Source organism: Zingiber officinale, chromosome 9A, assembly GCF_018446385.1.
Source record: "Zingiber officinale cultivar Zhangliang chromosome 9A, Zo_v1.1, whole genome shotgun sequence".
In the NCBI taxonomy this organism is placed as follows: Eukaryota; Viridiplantae; Streptophyta; class Magnoliopsida; order Zingiberales; family Zingiberaceae; genus Zingiber; species Zingiber officinale.
This window is the reverse complement of record NC_056002.1, coordinates 43,564,425-43,586,381: the sequence shown is the minus strand read 5'-3', so window position 1 is coordinate 43,586,381 and position 21,957 is coordinate 43,564,425. Positions and strand designations below refer to the sequence as shown.

Below are 21,957 nucleotides of genomic sequence, written 5' to 3'. Positions count from 1 at the left end.
TGGTTTTGGTCTCAAATTAAGCGTCCGTGTTATACAGAACATGACTTAATTCATGATAATAATCATTCAAAAAACTATTATTGAACTACTGATCCCAATTACATTTTGGGCTCCTTCTATTATGAGTGTGTTAGTCTCACGTGTTTAAGATATCAATGTCCCTTAATTAAGTAAGTTCTTGTCACTCGTAATTAATATCTAGCTCAAGTAGTACCACTCAACTTCATCGTCACGCCGGATTAAGTCCACTGGGTTTAACGAACGCCTTAAGACTTCGATGGGGATCTCCGCGTTTCGACGGACTGGGGATTTTCCTTTTATACATGTTGCTATAAGTGATATCGTTTCCGACTTATCGGGCTTATTGATTTATCGAACTAAATCTCACCCGTTGATAAATTAAAGATAAATATCAAATATATGCTTGTTATTAGGATATTAAGGAATGCCTTTTCTTTTGTTGTAGTGTATATAAAGGAGCGACCTCGAATGGTCACTCTGATACTCTAGTGTACTAGTGTAATTATATAGTTAAGATAAACTAATACTAATTACCTACTAACCTCAATAGTTTGTTCCTTTCCATTGTGGTGGTACCGCTTATATAATTTATAAGGAACCGAACATGATCTTACGTACGCACTGCACTACGTATCTGATATAAATTAATTGAGCAACTACATTTATATAAATGTAGACGTTTGACGATGTGATTCTTATTTCAGATAAATATTTATACAAAACTAGGCTTTTAGTATACTCTATAATCTCCACTTATACTAAAAAGTAGCCATGTCTCTGTGCCATACGTCGATTCCACCTTACAGCTCTTTGCCTTGGTCCTTGGGTTATCGTCGATCTGATCTGGCGTGACTTCTCCTTGTTATCTGATTTCTCGTATTGGGTAGTACTTGTGCTCTGTGTGTTTACTTGCCTTATAGACTCATGGTTTCTTGAGTTTGTTCTTGCACCATTATTATTCTGATAAATTGTAATAATTTTTGGATAAATTAGAAATCGTATCTAAGTCATCTTGAGGTAATTAAGTCATTCGACTTTTATGGCTACCTTAGCTTGCCGTATACTCGACACATGGTGGAGTCGAGGAAAACACTATGCTTATCACTCTTCCATAGTTATGACTTTTCCTCTAAAGTAAACCTGAAACCCAAAGTCGACTTATTATTGTCCTGTCAGGTTGGAGTCGAAATCCGTGTAACCGGGGACGAATTAAGCGCCTTGTAAGCTAGCGTATAATCTCTAGCGCCTCTCAAGATACTTTAATATATGCTTTCTGCAGTCCGATGTCCTTGTCTAGGGTTACTTTGATATCTGCTAACTATGCCTTGCAAAAGCAGTTCGATCTCGTCATGTAGGCGTCATTAGGTTGTCTAGCTGAGGCGTAAAGCTGCCTCGTGTCCTCGATCTCCTTTGATGTCATCGTAGACATCTCTTTAGATAAAGACACTCCGTGCTTAAAAGGTAAGAAACCTTGTATGCTTAAAACGACAAGGATTTTCCGATGTATCGAGCTTGGGATAAGTAAAATATATTTTTCTTTCGATCCTTATTACTTTGATCTCGAAAATATATCATTCTCCCAAGTCCTTTATATCGAATTATTTGGACAATCATACCCTTACTTGACGTTTTGATATTGTTTCCACTACCAAAATGTTATCTCGTATAATCTGAGAAATACCACCGCGTTTCCATCACACTTTTGTATACACGAAGACTTATCCGTTTACTGATAAATCCATAGAGTGCGGATTACTTTGATAAATCGGATGTTCGAACAGAGCTTTGCCTCGATCCGTGGGCGATTGAGCTTCATCTGAAATGCTCTTAGCCGCTGCGATGAACCCTTACGGTTGCTTTATATGGATGCTTTCGTGAGACTTCTTAAGGAATCTTTGTCTTGACATCCACTAGCGAATAGATAAAAGAATCACGATAGACTTAAGCGTGGCTACCCGTGAAAAGTTTCCTTTTCATCTGAGCCTTCTTTGAAATTCTACCTTCCTTTCATCCTCTTTTATTATAGACCTTTTTACCAGAAGGCTTTTACGTTTGGTGGTTCTACAACTTCAGTTTTATTAGAATACGTATATTTTAATTACATTTATTTATTACTCTTTGCGAGATGTTGCGTCTTTATCTTGGAGTGTTTACGTCGTATGTCAGGAGATCGGGGTTCGTGTCTTACAGGGATCGAGTCCAAAATTCTCCCAAAACATGAATCTTTTGGGTTGCTATGACCTCCCCTTCTGACAGGCACTTTACTGGATTGTGTATCGTTTGTGATCGTGTTGCGGTTTCCTTGTGGTATCTCGTCTTGTACGATTGGTACTAGATTAGGCATGCCTTTTATTATTTCCTTAAACAAATTTTCTTATGGTAGCGGTTTATTCATAGTCCTTTTAAAAATCGGTCGTTGATGCTATGACCTTATTAAGACTATAAACTACTTTCGTTTTACTAGGATAACCCAGCAAGTGAATTCTCGACTTATCATTGTCTCTCTTACTGCATATGTTTGAATCATCGAATGGCATGAAATAAACACGCTATTGATCTATATGAGTAGAGAGTTACGATTTTAGAAGTACTATATTCACTCCGTTTCCGAGTATATCCTTAAAATGATTTTGATAATATTCTTAATAACTCATCAATCTACTTATTTCCATAAGAGTCCTATACCTTCTTTCTACAATATACCTAGGTGTAGTTAGTTTGGATTGAATCCTACTTACGATAAATGACTCTAAATTCTCCCGAGAGGTACTTGCCACTACGATCTTAGTGTCTTGATACTTTACTTTGTCGTTTCTCGCATCACCTCGTATTCTTTGAAATCAAGGCACTTGACTTACGACCGTCAGTAAATATATCAGTATCTCGAATAGTTATCATAAAATAGATGAAATATTTGAAACAACCTCTTGCTGGATGCTCATAGGATCACACAGAATCAATTTCAATATATCTTTGACTCCATACCCTTAGACTTAAAAGCTTCTTGTTTTTCCTTCAAGTAAGACTTGTAGGTTGGAAAGATTTCCACTACTTAATGAACCCAAAAGTTCATCACCTACCAATGAATCCTACTCGAGTTAATATAACCTAGCCTTAGAAGTCGAAGATATAATTGGTTCGTTTTCGAAGGTTACTTTCTCTTAAAGTTAGAAGATGTGTTACTAATTTCCATTTGTTGCATCGTGAGAGTTATTGGATTTATAAATTGCCATACTAACGTGCGAGCGATAACTTTCCTCTTTTTTAATATGACTTTGTTATTAAAGAGAAATATCAGTTCTTTGAATAGTTTAAGCGAAAACTAGTTCTTTAAACTTGGTGCGTAAAACAATTACTCAAATCCGTGTTTTATTCTTATCGAAAGATAAACATCTCCCACTGCAATTACAGTAGTGCCCATGTGAGCGGTGTTTTAATTTTCATTTAGTTGCGGGTTTCACGGAACCTACGATGATCGATGACGTGATTAATGACATACATATCTACGCTCCAGGGTTACGGTAGATAACACCTTTAAACGTGTTTATTACTAATGAATTAAATACACATATTTGTTCTTGGTTACAGAAGGCAGTTACCTTAATGTCGAGTCTATTTCGATCATTCTGATTGGGATTACTAAGTCTTTCTTATAGTATGACTCTTGGGGATTGTGAACATTTTAAATCCTAAGAATCACAAAATACTTGGTCGAGATCGACTCCTTAAAATCCCGTGAATTTTGTATGCCGCGATAGTGTGGACGTATCTAATCGAAGAGGAGATTTTATTCATTAATTTTATTATCTCGTCGACTTTACTTTATGATGAATAAAATTAATAGTTGATCAGTCTTTGATCAAATATTTGGTCAAAACTTTTGAATTTAAAAATATTGATTCCTCAAACAATATTATTTAAATTCACCAACACCTCAAAACACCGTGAATTTTGTATGCAGCGTTAGTGTGGTATATCAATTGACATTTGTAAAAGGAGGGTTTTAACCCGTTAATTTTATTATCTTGTCGACTAAACTTTTGTGAATAAAATTAATAGTTGGTATCGTTGGTCACAGAATAATAGCGGTGACTCAGATGGGAGGATCTTATTAGATGTGTCACAAGTGTATCACGTTACTTGACACTAAGTCCATTAATAAGATTATGCTCCTTGGTTGGGAAGATCACACTCTTAATTAACTATAGTCGTCCAATGAAAGTCATTACAGTGATCCTGACAGACTCGTCAGTTATGGAGGAAGACTTTCGAGCCGGCCTTGTGACTTGTTTGCATCACCTGAGCCGATAATGGAGACCGTTAGTTTAAAAATCTCTCTCCGCAGTTATTTATAAATGAGGAATTTTAACTATGCTAGCCTACTAAATATGTAAACTAACATGCGCAATATAAAAAGCGATAAATAGAAAAATCTAATTTTCGACTATTATGGCTTTTATCTCTTGTTATCCTCAGTGTGTTGTCATCCCATTTCTTGTCATCGTTGGCCGTTCGGCAAGCTGTTATCGCGTCATCTTGCTCTGGTTCATTGCGCCTACGGTCCTTGAAGGTTCCGCTTTGCGAAGATTCGATCCATGACGTAAATAGAATTTCATTTGATCCTATATTCCTCGAAGGAATGCGTATAAACTAGATCGAGTAAAATAAAATTTACATCCGATCTATATTCCATAAGGTATATACGTATAACTAGATCAAAATAAAATCTAATAAAACTAAATCTGACATATTTTATAATATAATATTGCGCGATAAAATGCCCTGGCGTATCGAGGGTCCATACTACATAACTATAAGCCGTAATGGTTGGATCCTGCGTCCATGAAAGTTATACGTCCAACTATTAACTGCTACTAAATATGTCGTAATTAAACTAATACCAATCTGGCAGGCAAACCAGCTCACGATACGATTGTTGGTTCTCCGGAACCAGAGTTTTCAACATCATTTTATTTGTCCAATTTTGTCTGGTCTGAACCTTTTCACAGCTACCGTATGTTCTTTTAAATTAAATTTTGGATCGCTGAACTTAACACGCGTTTGATTCAAACTCTATTTGTTCTTTTAGGTTTGATTTGGATCTCTGCGAGAACTTAATTTGATCGAAATGGTTATTAATTCCATTATTAAATATTAATTTCCAATTGGTTCAGTCTTGGCGTGGCGGTACGGCTGACCTTCTTGGATAGGGGCACAGAGCAGATTTTAAGAAAGCTTTTAAAGTTAATTTCCTAAAATAACTTTAGTTAAAAGAGAACAATCGAAATCAGAAAGAAAAACAAAAGAATATATCGACAATTGAAATACTAGAATGGTACTCTTGTATTTAGTATTATTTCCAAAAATAACTAGTATGATCGGAAGAAAATTACTAGTTATACCTTTTAGAAAGACCTCTTGATCTTACTCGTATTCCTCTTACCCTCGGACGTTGTGATCTTGGAGATAGAACCACTAGCACCTTCTTCTTCTTCCTGAGTTTACCGTGAAACTTCTCTGGGATGAAGAGGTTCGTGAACCACCGTACTCGCGTGCTTAAAAAGCTTCTTTTCTCTCCTTCTTCTCCTTCTTTAGTCAACCATATCTCAATGCGAAGGTTTCGACGAGGAGAGAGAAAAAAAGGGCTGCACCGAGGAAGAAGAAGAGGAAATAGAGTTGTTCGTCTTGGAGCCTCCTCTGCCCCCTCTTTTATAATCCTTGATCTTGAAAAAAGGTAAATTTAATAAAAATTTCCTTAATTCTTTTCCATTGAAAAGGAAAAAATTATTTAATTAAAATAATTTTCTTTCTCAATTTTATTTGGTCTACGTAAAGCAAATCGGAGAGTTTTAATTAATTAAAACTTCTATTTGTCTCCGAAAATTTATCAATTTCTCGATAATTTAATCCTAACGATTGGTTTATAAAGGAAATTTAATAAATTAAAATCTTTCTTTTAAGCGTGTGGATAAAAAGAAAGTTATCTCTAAAATTAAAATCTCTTTAATCTACGAATAAGGAAAGATATCAGTCTTTTCTTAATCTTTTGTAAAACTAATAAAGAGAATTATTAATTTTAAACTTTCTTTTAATCGTGAACAGTGTTAAAAAAATTTCTTAAAATTTAAAATCCTCCTTTAATCAACAAAATAAGGAAAGATTTAATTTTAAACTCTTTTAAGCAGTAGATGATTTCTGAATAAGGAAAGTTTTACGAAAATTAAATCCTTTTAAACTATAAATAAGGAAAGATTAATCTCTTCTCTTAATCTTTGTAGAAAGCTATAAAAATTTTAATTTTAAACTCTCTTTAAAATCGTGATATCCATAAAAATAATTTTAATAAAATCCTTTTAATATTCTGTAAGCTGACCAAGCTTGGGACCCACTTTGGCGACACACTTCGACTAAATCGTCTGCCAGTCTTGGCGGCTAGCTTGGGTTCGAGCTAGCTTGAGCTGACCACAACGGTTCAGCTGGCTAACCGTTGGATGGGTGAAGGTGGGTATGTGGTGGGTATAAATCTCTATATACTAGAGGCTACCGAGAGGAGGAAATTGGTTTTGGTCTCCGGTGAAATTAAGCGTCCCGTGTTCGCCCGAACACGTAACTTAATTCGTCAATAATAATTCATTCCACTAAAAACTATTATTGAACTACTGCACAATCTCAAATTACATTTGGGCTCCTTCTTATTATGGGTGTGTTAGTCTCCTGTGTTTAAGATAACAATGTCCACTATTAAGTAAGTTACTGACAACTCATAATTAATATCTAGCTCGGTAGTACCACTCAACTTATTACGTCGTAGCCGGACTAAGTCCACTGCGGGGTTTAACGAAGCCTTATGAGCTCTATTAGGGGACATTCTCGACCTAGATCACTGGGACAGGTTTCCTTTTATAATCAACCACACTATAAGTGATATCGTTTCCACTTATCGGCTTATTGATTTATCGAACTAAATCACCGTTGATAAATTAAAGAAATAAATATCAAATATATGTGCTTGTTATTATATTAGGATTAAGAGCACACTTCCATGTGGTCTTTGTTTCTTCGTAAAGTCGATATAAAGGAACGACCTCAATGGTCTACTCGACACTTCTAAGTGTCTAGTGTAATTATATAGTTAAGATAAATTAATACCTAATTACACTACGACCTTCCAATGGTTTGTTCCTTTCCATCTTGGTCGTGAGCTACTGTTTATAATTTATAAGGAACCGATAACATGATCTTCTGTGTGTGACACCACACACCATGCTATCTACAATATAAATTAATTGAGCAACTACATTTATCATAAATGTAGACATTTGACCAATGTGATTCTTATTTCTGGATAAATATTTATACCAAAAGCTAGGCTTTTAGTATACACTCTAACAAGGCACCATTCCAAGTAGCTCATCCTTCCCTGCATGATAGCCTAAGATTATCATCTTAGGTTATCTCTACAGATAAATCTGAAATTAAATTTGTGCAATTATAATTCAGTAAATCCCCTTTATTTCTGACAGATTGTCACACAAATTAGAGTTTTACGACAATCCTGGAACTCCTAGCCTTGTGCTAGTGACCTAGTCTTACGAGAGCAACCCACAGCTGGATCCCTCAGTGCTCGACACTCCTTGAGGCAAACATGTCAAAAAAGAGGAGAATCATGCTACTCAACCAAGCTCTTAGTCACTTCTTAAACTCTTTTGGAAGAATCGCGTTACTTAGAGAAGCTCTCGGCCAAGCTCTTAGACGTTTCTTACTTAAGTTCTTTTGGAGGGAGCATTGCATTAGTTACTACCTCATATGTACATCACTCAAAAGTGCCACAGAAATACATTCAACATAGGCAAAAAAACAAGTCTCAAAAAAGGAAAGACTATTCATAATAAAGATTTTTCTAATTCATTACAAAAAGAAGGCAACATAAAGTTAATTACAAAAATAAAGACAACTAGCAATGGAATCAACATTGGAGGCAGGAAGTGATGTTAGTCGGCCTTCTTGAAGTTGGGTAGATCATCCCAAATTTTCTTCAAATTCAAAAATAATAGATCACTCCCTCTCGCGATAAGCTTTGATTGAATAAATTGGCAGGTGACGCATTCAAATTCGTACCTGAGCATGTTTCTAGTCCTCTGCCCGTGCAAGTTATAAAATTCCTTAAAGGCTAGAAAGATCTTCTTTCGATCTTCCCAATGATTTCTTCATCCGCTTGATAGATAGTCAGCTCAAACTAGGCGGTCTCCAACTTGGCCTCAGACGTCTCTAGCTCAAAGGTCATCTTCACATCTTTCTCCCTCGCTTCGATCACCTGAAGTAACAACCTTTCCTTAGTCAATGTTGTGGTGCGGAGATCAAACGTTGCATATGCTGACCCTCAAGGGTGGCCAACTTCACCTCTTGCACAACCAATTCGTGTTGGGCCTTATAGCAGCTCCTCCTGACCCTGTTTACCCGATTACTCTGAAGCCTGGGCCTATTTAGCCATCTTCTCTGAGGCTGGCGCATCAGCCTGGACTTGTGCAAGCTCTCACTTCAACTCGTGAACCCAGTTAGACTAAGTCTTGACCCTTTTTGCCACTTTTCCATCTCAGTCTCAGCCTTCTCCCTCACTAGTTGAGCCATTGCCGCTAAAGTCGCCGCGACCTTGCCTCTTGATAGGACTAGTTGAGTTCTCTGTCTTTCCAACTTGACTATTCGAGTCTCCATCCTTTTATGTTGTTCCACCACACTAAGAAGGCGGGCGTGCAACCCCTTATGCTCCACTTCAAACTGTACCGCCAAAATTAAGTTAGTAGATGCTTTACAGGTTTAATATTAATAGTAAATTATACCTTCAAAATGGGGCCAAACAAATTTTTGCTCAGGTCCAAGAGCCCCAAGTAAGGCATGACGCCCATCTCGTAAGTATGGAGTCACTTAGCTAGGAGGGGCTAGGCCCCCTTGGCCTATCACACCATTGAGCTCGGGGCGACAAGGTAGAACCAGAGCCTAGTTGCGATGGCTCAAAAGATGAAGGGGCGCGGTGCCGAGTCACGCTACTGAAATTTGATTGCGTCGACTCGAATGCTGAAGCAACAACTTTGCTAGTAGCAGAGGAGGTAGCCAAAACCCCGAACTCCTTGGTTCCTTCCCTAGCGCTTGCCTTAAGAGGGCAGGTCCTTATAGGTTGTGGCGCTAAGATACCTTCCTCTAAAGGTTGGGCTGATTTTCGCCTCTTTGAGGTCCGGATTTTGGTCGCTGACTTCTACTGTTTTTCGGCTTAGCTTGGACTTGGAGTAGTTTGGACTGTTTGGATTGGATTGGGAGGGCGTGGTTGCCTGGGCACCTAATCCCTCTTAGTGGGTCAAACCTTGCCTCGGACCTTAATCTTATGCTTGGTTGTCTTGGGAGACTCTCCCAATTCAATGATAGAGGTCGGCTTCTCGACAATAGCAAAGGTTGATCATGGAGAGGCAGGAAGCTAAGTCACGGTCACCACCACAGAGGCTTCATCTACAGCCGTGGAAGACTCGAATGCTATAGAAGGATGAGGCAACGACACTTCTGATAATCCCTCGACAACATCTTTCGACGTCCATACGTCTTCTATCGATGTTAGATTCCACTTCAAGTTTTTGTTGAGCGAAGCATTCAACATGATTTGATCTCCAAGTAAAAGATAAGTTAGTTAGTTATGAGAGAAGTTAACTAAAACATAGCCTTACTCAATTGGTCTTCCAGCGCGACTGGATGCGGATGTAGGCTGGCTCGGTAGAGTAAGCTTTCATCCTCCACCAGCAGATTGATGTTGAACTTCATGCCCACCAGGATCTCGACCGCCTCCCAGTATGCCCGCTCCAGTTTGTAGTGTCCAAGCGATGACTAAGTTGGTAGGTTGGCCAGGTTTTATTTTTTTGTTTGGGGGGGGGGGGGGGGGGGGGGAAAAGGAATAATGAAAAAGTCTAGGACCAGGAGGGACTTGGTATAGGCAAAAAATAGTGACTACACTACAAATCAGATGGTAGAAATTTGAGGCAAATTGGGACAAGGAGATTTGAGAGTAAGTGGCGAGGTCTTGGAGGAAAAGAGGGGATGGTAATTGGTCGTGGAAGTAGGTGATGTACCCCGAGGGCTGCTCATACAGTCGATGCTTCGGTGCCAGAATCAACATCTTGAAGAGATGGAGAACTGCAATCAAAGTTGTGGTCTTGCTCTTATGTATATGGACTGCTGGGTCACATACCAAGGGTCGGATGCCTCGTCGGCAACCATGGATTCGAAAATAAAGAAGATGACGAAAGGAAGGTCGGGAGTTGAAGGAGAAACGATGACAAACTTACTGTGTCATCGGAAGTAGAGAAGATGAAGACAAAGACATTGGCTCAGGCATAAACAAATGAAGGCATCACCATTTTCTGATGACCTAATATATCTTAGCGGTGACACAATAGAGTTGTCTCATTGGACTGTCGAATCGTTAAACGACAAGAAAAGAATGCCGAGATCTAATCACACTCGTCAGATCGCTTGGCCAAATGGTCGCAATGACGACATAATCTCTCCCTATTAAAGCATAACAATGGCAAGTTACATCGATCTTCGTGATGGTTCAAACGCAGCCGTCAGATGCCAAGACCAAATAGGTGGCAATGGACCATCATTGTCGGATATAGGGTCGCATTAGCAGCAACATTTCCACATGCCTTTGTAATTAATAAGGTAAGATGCTCTCACAGCTTGAGGAGAATACTGCATGCCACCCATTAATGCGACGAAATAGTGCCCTAATTATAAAGGTGATACACGATCTCACGTATCATGTTCATTAAATGCGACACTTTAACTCCTCGATGACCAAGATTCGGTCAGTTGTCCTAACGAAAAATCGACACCTCAGCTCAACATTCTAAAAAGATAATCTTAGAAGGCAAATGACAACTCAGTATAGTCAGTTTAGACTACGTCTCCTTCGACTAGACTTGAAGGGGAGACTTGTGATGTGACAGAATCTTACAGCTCCCACGTGACCCATATGGTAAAAAATTATGCTGAGCTATTAGTCAAAGTCAAGATAAGTAAGCGTGACCTAAACGGACTCAAACTCAGCTTAGAGGAGATTATGGTTTGATCGAACTTGATCAGCGCACTCATTCCAAGAAATAAAATTTGTCTGCAGACAAGACAGCTACTAAGACTTGGCTTTAGTCATCGACACCATCCCTATCTTAGCTCTGGACGTTGACATCATCCCTGCCTCCACCTCAGGTCCCCACATCATCCGTATCTCGGTATCAATCACTGACATCCTCTTTGCCTCGGTCTCAAATCCAGTTTCATTCATGTCTTGGCCTCATTTGTTGACATCCTCTCAGCCTCAGCCTTAGCTTCAGCCTCAAGTCGCGACATCATTCTCTTTTGGTCTCAATTGTCGATATCCTCCACGTCTCAGTTTTAGATCCTAGCATCGCATCTTTCTCAGCCTCAGTCGCCGACACCAACCATGCCTTGGACTCAGGTCTCGACATCCTCCTTGTCTCGGCCTCAATCGTTGACATCCTCTACACCTTAGCCTCAAATCCTGCATCCTCCCTGTCTCGGCTTCAGTCGCCGACATCCATATCTCGACCTTAGTCGTCGACATCCTCCATTCCTCGGCCTCAGTCGCCAACATCCTTCCTGTCTCGGCTCCAGTCACCTACTTCATCTATCCTCAAGGCCACTCAATATCAACGTCAACTCCTCATTCGTCCTCAGATCAAACCCACACTAAACCCTCATTATCTTTAAATTATGCTTGACCTTCTTCTATTTATTGGAGCTAAAATAGGAATCTTAACTCCACTGTATTTTTCTCTCAGGGTAACCCAGACAGCATGAGTTAATGGTCATGACTCATACTCAAATACAAGGTCATTTGTCATTAAACTAATCAATATTCTTTTAGTAATGGAATTATTTTTCACCCATGCCTTATAGATATCGAGATCACATCTATGTTATACTGTAAAACTATCAGTAGGTTCTTCCATAAACTGATTTACAACCTTTAGAACTTCTTGTTCCTCAAGAATATATTATATCTTGAGATGCCATATTTTATAATTATCCCCATATAATTTCTTTTTTATTGAGTTCAGCTATAATGTTCTTAGTAGCTATGATCTAACATAAATAAACACATTATTCAGTAATTTAGTGAATTTCATATATATATAATTTATGATTGACTCAATGTAAATTTGAGTTGGTTTACAAAATCAAGTGGTAACTTCGTTTTTCACTCATAATTTGTTGACCCAATCTAATCAATATTGATAAATTCTATTGCATATATCCTATCAAATGAACTAATTATTTTAAAATAAATTGAGAACTAGTCATTAAATGAATTAATCATTAAATTAAATATAAACTAATCATTTTTAAGTTTGTTAACACAACAACTTTTTTTATAAAATAGTACTATTCGTACATAACAACAGTTTCTACTACATGACTTTATTAAGTAAGTTAATATTGTTCGTACATAACGACAGTAACAACAATTGAACTCTAATAAGCTAGATAAGCTAACACCACTCCTATTAGAACAAATACTAGTACAGTGGTCAACAAAATACCATTCATCCTGGACTCAGTTAGGACAATCTCAAGTAGACTAGCTTCAGGATTCTCCATTGGATCCACATTCAAATTCTCTTCTGGATACTCCTCAAACTCTTTAGGATCCTTTTGCTCCACAATGTGAAGTAGCTCCATGCACAGTTCATAATATGAGATGCACCCTTTATAGCCCCCCATATACCTTGGGATGCCCCGACAATGATCGAATCAAAGTCCAAATCCTATAATTATATAGGATTGAAAACTTTTCCTACTCAAGTTTTCAGAATAATCGAGCCATCCAATATATCCCCTGACTCCGTGAATCGAGTCATATTCTATCTCCTGAATTACCTCCCTTAGTTTATTCCATCGCAAATCGCGATGAGTCATCATGTAAATCATTCGTGGAATCTAGAATTGAAAATAATAATATCAGTATAAAATTGACAAACTAGTAATAAAACGAGTTCAATTCAATTCACACATATGCATAGAAAAAATGCACAAAATCTATAAGCAAATAAGAAAGATAAATTTTCTTTATTTGAGAAGCTTTAGTTGACTAACACACCGGATCCTGAGTATTAGTTTTGCCTAGGGCTGTAAATGAACCAAGCGTTCGTGAACAAGCTTGGTGTTCGGCTTGGTAAGAGCTTGTTTATGTTCGTTCAATATGCATTAGATTAATTAAACAAACAAGCTTGAACAGCTCGTTAAGCTAAACAAACAAGCTTGAACACATATGTGTTCAGCTCGTTAACGTTCATGAACAATGTTCGTGAACAACATTCGTGAACAATGTTCACGAACAATATTTATTAATAAAATTCTTTTCAATATGCTAAATAAACAATAAAATAAAATAAAATAAATAAATAAATTTAAATTATCAATCTTAATAACCAATCAAACAATTAAAGTTTCAAACAATCAAACAAGCTTGAATTGAGAGCTTGATAACATCTAAACGAATCAAGCTCAAACCAAGCTCAAGCCAAGCTCGAACCAAGCTCAACCCAAGCTTGAATTGAGAGCTTGATAACATCTAAACGAACCAAGCTCAAACCAAGCTCAAGCCAAGCTCGAACCAAGCTCAAGCCAAGCTTGAATTGAGAGCTTGATAACATCTAAATGAACCAAGCTCAAGCCAAGCTTCAAACAAGCTCAAGCTCATAAAAAATAAACCAAACCAAGCTTGAACACTCATTTCAAAAGCTTGGTTCATTTTAAGCTCGGCTCGGCTCGGCTCGGTTATCTTATCAAACAAGCTTGAACACCCCAAAGCTCGGCTCGGCTCGGCTTGTTTACAGCCCTAGTTTTGCCCCTTGACCTTATTAGAACTGATCTAATTGGATAGAAATCATCTAAACTTATGTATTATTATCGTTTAACCTAAGCTCATTTAAGTTAAATTCAGATTTATTGATCAAACCAAGGCTCATTTGATCAATTTTGGTCCGTTCGACAATCTGACCCAATTTTGATCAAATTTGGCCAATTAGAATAAATCTGGCTCATTTGATCAAATCTGGAAAGATTTAGCCCAATAAATCAAATGAGCCAAATTCTATAATTTTGGTCAATCCAGTTTGATTAGCCCAGATCTATTTAATTAAACCATCCTAATTGGATTTAGTCCAGTTTGATTAAATCAAACTGATCTGGTTAAATCAACCAATGATTTGAACTAGACCGAGGTCTGATTGAACTAAACTGGTCTGATTAAACCAACCAATAGTTTGAACTAGACCTGGATCTGATTGGGCCAAACTGGTTTAGTTAAACCAACCAATAGTTTAAATCAGACCTAAATCTGATTGAACTAAATTGGTCTAATTAAATTAACCAATGATTTAAATCAAACTTGAGTTGACCTAATTATTCAAGTCCATGTCCAAGTCTAAGTCAAACTCAAGCCCAAGCTGAAGTATTGCATCATATTGCATTAAAAAAAAACATGCTAGCCTTTTAGCGAACACAGCTAACACCATGCAGTAAATATATATAACTGTTTCGCTGCAAAAGAGTCGTGTAACGCTGCAGACATGCCCTCGTGACATCGTCGTTTAATTTTTTCTAAAATCAAAATTTTCTCGACATGCCGTTTTCCTTTTTATTTTTCTACACGGAACTTTTCCTCACCAAATCCCTCCTTGCTGCATGACGCTAGACTCCTGCCCGCGCCCCTCGCCCCTCGACCCCGCCTATCGTCGGTTGCTCGCCCGCTAGGTGTCTAGTCACCCCACCATCTGTCCATCGCCAGTGGCTTTCGACCACTTGTCCTGACCCAAACTATAGCATGGAGGAAGGTGAACCCAAGAGAGATTATGACTAGATTACGACCGTGATCTGATACTATCACGACCGGAATTCGGCAACTGCCTGACCCCGATCTATTCACCACAAGATTGTAACCGGAATTTGACCACAATTGATCGCGATCCGGCCACGACGCTAGCGGCCGTGATCCGGCTGCGACGCTAGCGGTCATGATGGTGGCAGGAGTCAGGTTGGATTCTGGCCGCCATCCTACAGGAATCCAGCCAGGTCCAGCTAGGATTTGACCTTCCAGTGAAGACCAACGGCGAGGCAAACATGCCGCACGAAAATGTTGAATGTTCAAAAAGAAAAGAAAAACCACGCACTCATGCCATGAGGGCAAGTTTGCAGCATAATTTTTTTTTTCTCTCTCGATATATATATATATTTCTTTGTCTTTTATTCATAGCCACATCGTGTCCGCCTTCATCAGCATGACCAGCTGGCAATGACGGTTCCCTTCCGTTGTGAGATGGCCGCCTGGCTACGAGAGATAACATGGTTGCAGTTCTCACGGCTCACGAAGTCGTCGGCTCAGGAGGACACCACAACACAAAGTCGTGATTTCCTGGCGACTCGCTTGACGCGTAGCCGGCAAGGATTCTGAAAGGGGGCCACCATTCTTCTCCTCCACGGCTTGGGGCAGTGGATGACGATTTCAAGTGGATGACATTGAACAGGTTTATTGAGGCATTAGTGGATTTCATAGCAAAGGGATTTGTGAGTTTCATGCTTTAGAACTCGTATTGCTCTAATACCATTGTTGGTTCTATATCATGAAAGGAATTTTGAAAACTATAAACACTTAGTGGAATTTGCGATGACGATCTTGTGTTCTTCGTAATTGTTTTCAGAAGAGCGATCACAAGATTGAACCGCCCTTGCAAGTTCACAAATCAAATCCCTTGCCTTCTTGATGCTCTCTTTAACTTATGATGAACTGATCATTTTCTTCTCTTGTTTGCCTTGGACGTTTATATAGGAAAAGCAATTGGTAACTCGTGCTCTAATTGCACATAATGGAGGAAGATGAAAAGGAATGCACACTCTTTCATTTTCTTAACGTGTGCTGTCACTGCACACGTCCAACGGTTTCATCTTCTTTAATCGATCTTTTTTGGTTTCTTCTTCTTTAACAAGAAGCAAGGACATTCTTGAGTTTCTTTACTATGCCAAGTGCATATATTAAATTGGCATGAGTTTGGTACCAACCTAAATTAACTAGTACAAGCATCATAGCATGCAAGATTAAATTAGATACCGGTAAAGGATCATCTATAGTTGACAGTGATGCTTATGTACAAAAGTATTTTAAACTTTAAATCCAAACTATTAAAAAGTCGGCAATATAAATCTTTCCCAATTATTGAACTCTGAGAGACCTCATCTTCAGCCATACCATCTGGAGGCCTTCCTTTGCTTTTTCTTTTACAGTTGATCAAAAAGGGTCTTCTTTACAAGCCCCTAACCTATAGTATCTTAAGCTATATTCCTAACGTATGCCAAGTATAGAATGTGTTTGAAGTATGTCCTTAAGAAACATGTGAAATTCACTAAAGCATCATGTAGTACAATTGATCCTGATTCTGATAGTAAGGTTTCTGTTAAAAGGATACAAAGTGTTTAAGGTTCATTCCCTTGGCTTCATTTTTGGCTGCTGAGAATTTCTTGAGTTCAATAATTATTGAATACTTTCTTATTTCGGTATATCCTGATCAAGGAAAATTAGTTGATAGAATATAATTTTAGTTTTTTTTATAAGTTTGCACCCTTTTTGCAGCTCAACCACTTTATGTTCCTTAACCTAAATTTAACATTGTCCTGGTGATCGGATCTGCTACTGGTGTTAAGTTAATCAGAGAAAATTGTCCTACAATTGGTTATGAACCTCGCTTGAGCATTGATATTCATCGAAGGGGCCATGGCAGAAGGGTTTCTTACATTTATGATTGTGATGGTTTCTTTAAATGTTTTAATGGATCATTCTAGTCTATATGCTATTATTGTTTTGGTTCACATCGGCAAAGACTCACTCGCACATCATTAACTACACTACAGATCTTTTGTTCATATCAACATTTTATTGTAATTTTCTTTATCTCGTATGCTGGCTTTGCACCTTTTATTTTCAGGCTTTTGGTTGGGCATTTGCTCGAGATGATCATATAAGGTCAGAACATTTTGATTGTTTACTGGTTTGCGCCTGTTCAAGCACCTTATTGGCAGTGTGGACGTTCTGATTGCTCGCTGTTCCAAAGAGCAAAGAACGAAAACCCGAAGAGCACACGTTTAAATCAGAGTGAGCAATGTATTTTAAGATTCCACTCAGGGGTGTTTGATTGGATGGTATGGGAGTGGAGAAATGGGAAAGGAATGGAAAATTGATATTTGATTTGGAGAATTGGTGGTGGATCCTCCGGCTTCAATTACCCAAATATAGGAATGAGTCATTACTTAGCAAATTTGAAAATAATGAAACCTTTCTATTCAAATTCATCACTTCTATCATTTCTATTCCCAGAACCAAGCACCCCTTACTCATAACACACCAGACCCTGTAATTTCAAAGCGGTACACTAATCTATCATAGTTTAGACGACCTATAATTTATCAGTTTTTGCATGTTATTTCTATTAATCATTTTTCCAAGTTGAAATATGACTCGGATACATTGCCACCACATGTAATCTAGGCATGAACATCACAGAATCTGTGTTTATCTTCTGAGCCAAGGAGTGTACAATGAAAGTATCATGAATAATGATATGATCCTCCATGTGGATAAGTTTCCCAATGCAACAAATAGTTAATTGTGAACCAATTCATGCAAAAAATAGAGATATGCCGATGAAATGTTTAATGGATTATCCAAAAAATGATCTGGTAATGCAACAACCGTGGCAAGTAATAATAGAATAATCCCTCTCGAGCATGATACAATGGTAAAGCATTACTCTCAATTATTCACGGTTCAAATCTCAATTATGATGAACTACATAATAATGAAAAATCGAAGTTAACTATTGGATGAACCTGCTTGTGCGAAAGACCGCTCAATTCCAAGATAGTTAAGCCCGAGGCCCAAACACTTTGATTACAAAAAAAAAAATAAAATAAAATAAAAATAAAAAAAAGAAATAATCACAATATGTTAGTTCCAACCTGCATACTCTGGTTCAAAAAATGATATGCTTGAGTATCGAACGACCTAAAAAGTTGCCACAAAGATTATAGCCCCAAAACAATGATGCAGACAAAACGTACCTCAATTCAAGTTTCAGATTGTGAAAGACTGGAATTTGATCTAATTCCAACTATTGTTCGGGGAGTAGAGTGCTAAATTACGCATAAATGAATGACTGGCGTTAAACCTATCCAAACACAATGATAGTGTACAAGATTTTAGTACTGGATAGGCACACTTTACTCTGTATGTCTGAGACTTATTTTGCCATCATGATTTTGACAAACTTGTCGTAGTTGATCTGGCCAGCTCAATCCACATCACCTTCACGAATTATCTCATTAACTTCCTCATCTATTAGCTTCACGATCCTTGTCAAAACTGCCGAAGGCCTCCTTGAGCTCTTCCTCTGAGTCGGTATATTTCATCTTGCGAGCCGTTAGATTGAAAAACTCAGGAAAGTTGATTGTCCCATTACCATCTGCATCAACTTCATTATCATGTCCCAGAGCTCAGCTGCTTAGTAGCGATGCAACCTATGAACAAAGAACAAAAACCCATGAGCAGCTGGCACAGGTGCCTTATAGTGGTAAACCACTCCAGGAAACAACTAAGAGGAAGGGTTTAAATCCCACTAAGGTTGAATATTCTGAAGATCAATTTCTGAATATGCATAATTTGTGTTTCGAATTTACCCAGTAGGTGAAGAGGAAGACCGTTTACCTCGAGAATGAGTAGAGCAAAGTCCAAACACCTAAATTAAATGTCATCTCATCCATCACATTCGCAAGCCCATGCAATGAAAAATCTTTGAAAGGTACAGCTAAACAAATGCCCTTCTACTCCAGGTTGAAAACTAGCAGCTTTTTATTCCTTAAAAAAAATCAAGAAACTGACCAACTGTTCTACAACATACACACACTTGATTCACAAACAAAACCTGCTTCTACCTTGTCAACACTGTTTTATCCTGATTGCCAACATTTGATGACATTGTTTACTCCTAAACCAAGTTAACAAAACTCAGAAGGCACCCTCCAAACTACTGTTTCACAAAGAGATAGTGATGTAGCAAAAAAACTATCAATTCTATTAATTTGTGCACGAATATTTGAAAAAATCTTCTAAACTCTGTTGATTCTGTAGAATGTGCAACCAAACTCGGTACTTGGGAAGAAACGACACGACTGCAAATTCTTATTGATAAAAAGTCCCTTATATCAAGTCAAACAATTATTTATATAGACTCCAAACCCTAAATAAAAAAAGGGGAAGAAATCTTGACAAAAGAAAATTATAAACATACTAAAAATCTAAAATATCCTAAACGGACAAAAAATCCAAAAATATAAAAGACAAATTATAAAAAATATCTTAAATATCAAACTCGATAAAAAAAAATAATTAAAAGATTAAACTTGCTTTCTCGAACTGTTTTACTGTCCTCATCATTCTTCCCATGGTGGGAAAAATTCGTCCTCGAATTTAGAGTAATATCATGTGATAGCTCAACAGGAAGATCATCAAATCGATAAAATCTACTGGCAACTGGACTTTGGGAATCCTCGTTGATCCGTCGGCAAGCACAACATCGTGAACATTGCTATTGTCTAACTTAGCGTCATTCAAGCACTTCTCCATCAGCTTGGAGAAAGAATGGCCTAGAACCAAATCAACATCATACCATCAAAGATTAGCAGAATCTCTTCAACTAGGCATACAACATGTGGATCTCTTAATTTGGCAGCATCACATCAATGGATGAGGAAATTTCTGCAACATCTGTTTTATTTAAGGGAATGAAAATAAACCACTTGAATTTCAGGTTGCTTAGACAATCTTTCTCCCAGATACATTTTTTAGAACAATAAACTTCATATTTTAGTACCGCACTGTAGTGGTAAAAATAATCATCCACGTTTCTGACAGAATTTAAAATGGTTTGTCAAAAGCGGCACAACATTGCCCTTTTTGCCAATGTCAGGTCTTGCCATTGGAGTTCTTTTAGGTTTTGTAGCTTTCAGAACACCATCATCATTGATTTTAGGGGGTAACATTAGTAGGAATGGGAGGCGGTGGCAAATTATCGATGTTATCAGGGTCAAGTTTAACATGAGGATCCATCTTGTCTTTCAGTATCGCATGTGAAGAAGATCTGCAACTATGCTCCTTGCCATTCTGCGCCCTCGTTGGGGGAATTATAAGTGCTCGAAACCTACAACATGTCGTCACCAACTTTATCGATAACTTCTTCTACCTCCTCATCATCATAAATTGAATTATCAAATATTTCGATCTATCATCGTCTCTCTCATCGTTGTCGACTTCATCCACCTATCGCCAGATGAGCAGATGAATAGATTTGGTTGTAGTTTGAAACCCAAGGATTTCAGTTCTCATACCTATCTCCCAATGCTTATGATCCTCCTCTACTATTGCTCTTCATCGCCACGGAACTTCTGCTTCATAAACACCTCCTCCTCTCCATCACCCGGTTCGGCATCCAAGTTTGTCCAATGACGGTGTTGGACCAGATTTCTTCTATTTTGATTTTCAAACATCGTATTCGCTTCAATCCTATCCATAAACCGGTCAAAACGTTTGTCATCCATCTCTCGAAATCACTGCTCCATATCATGATCAAAAGTGTAGTCGACGCGTTACTGTCTTCTCAGCGACATGCTTCCACAATATCAACTCAACTTTGATACCAAATTGATGCAGCGGAAAACTATCAATTCTGTTGATTTAAAGGCAAATTCTTATTTTAATAAAAAATCACTTATATCAATCCAAATAATTTTTTATATAAACTCCAAATCCTAAAACATAAAAAAGGAAAGAAATCTTGACGGAAAGGAAAAATTCTAAACATCTTAAAAATCTAAAATATCTTATACGGACTCAAAAATCTAAAAAAAATCTAAAAATATAAAAGACAGAAATTATCAAAAAAAAAATCTTTTAAATACTAAATTCAATAAAAATAATAAAAATATTAAAATTACTTTCTCAAATTGCTCTTCTGTCAGCATTAGAGCATAGTTCTGTTTAATGAATTATTAATTTAGAAAGTGTTTTGTAGATTGAGTAAAAGAAATGAGAATAAAAGTGCATTTTCATCTCTCCTGACAATGATGTTAAGCCCAAGCACCATGATATTGCTGTACATCCTAATTGATCTAAAGTTTCAAGAGATATTCTCTAGCAAGAAGTGCCAAAGTTTGGAAGCTTTCCCTGATGCCAATGATGATACAGAATCATGATAAAGCTTCATCGATCATATCAACTCTTCACCAACAAATTCAAGTCTGTCATCTTTTCCAATCACTAATGAGGACGGAGTAATTTTAGTTGCAGAAAATAGAAGAAAAGTAAACTTATCGTAGGTTCTATAAACACACAAATTTCAAACTAAGAAAAAGAAACCATTCTCTAACCCTAATCAAAGTCGGAAAGAAGATCAGACGAAAGCTAGCATCAGGGGGGGGGGACATCGGCGATCGCCCCCCCTTGCCGGTAATGGAACCCCTAATAGTATGGGGTTCCACCGGTGGAGATAGAAGATACCGTCCTTTGTTCCACGTAAAAATCGCTCCTTCATACTTGAATTTCTAGATCCGCCACTGGCGAGCATATTGATAGGAACCCGGAGGCCTATCACGTGGAAAAATCGAAAGAGAAAAATGAAAAAGGGGATAGGGTGATCACTTCAAGGGGATCAACATCCAATAATCAAATGAAATTGATTAACTAAAAGGAAAATTACTTGTCCTCCAAAATTACATAACGTCTCTTTAAATAGAGACTTAAACTGTCTTTTCAAAAGAAAAGATTTAAAA

The 21,957-nt window shown here is 37.7% G+C and overlaps 1 protein-coding gene across 3 annotated transcripts in view; it reads left to right on the top strand.

Annotated features, from left to right (window-relative positions):
• The window catches only part of LOC122018510, a 31,866-nt gene extending 14,369 nt beyond the window's left edge, over positions 1–17,497 (top strand). Inside the window, exon 2 of one of the 3 annotated variants that reach the window (XR_006121800.1) lies at positions 16,712–17,029. Coding sequence is in view for 2 of the 3 variants with exons in the window: in XM_042575847.1 (XP_042431781.1) it covers positions 15,365–15,538 (174 nt within the window). In the remaining variant the exon portion in view is untranslated. Of the gene's footprint in view, positions 1–15,364; positions 15,734–16,711; positions 17,030–17,063 lie in introns of those variants that run through there. The other 2 variants (XM_042575848.1, XM_042575847.1) reach the window with 2 other exon arrangements.
• The last annotated feature ends 4,460 nt before the right edge of the window (positions 17,498–21,957 follow it).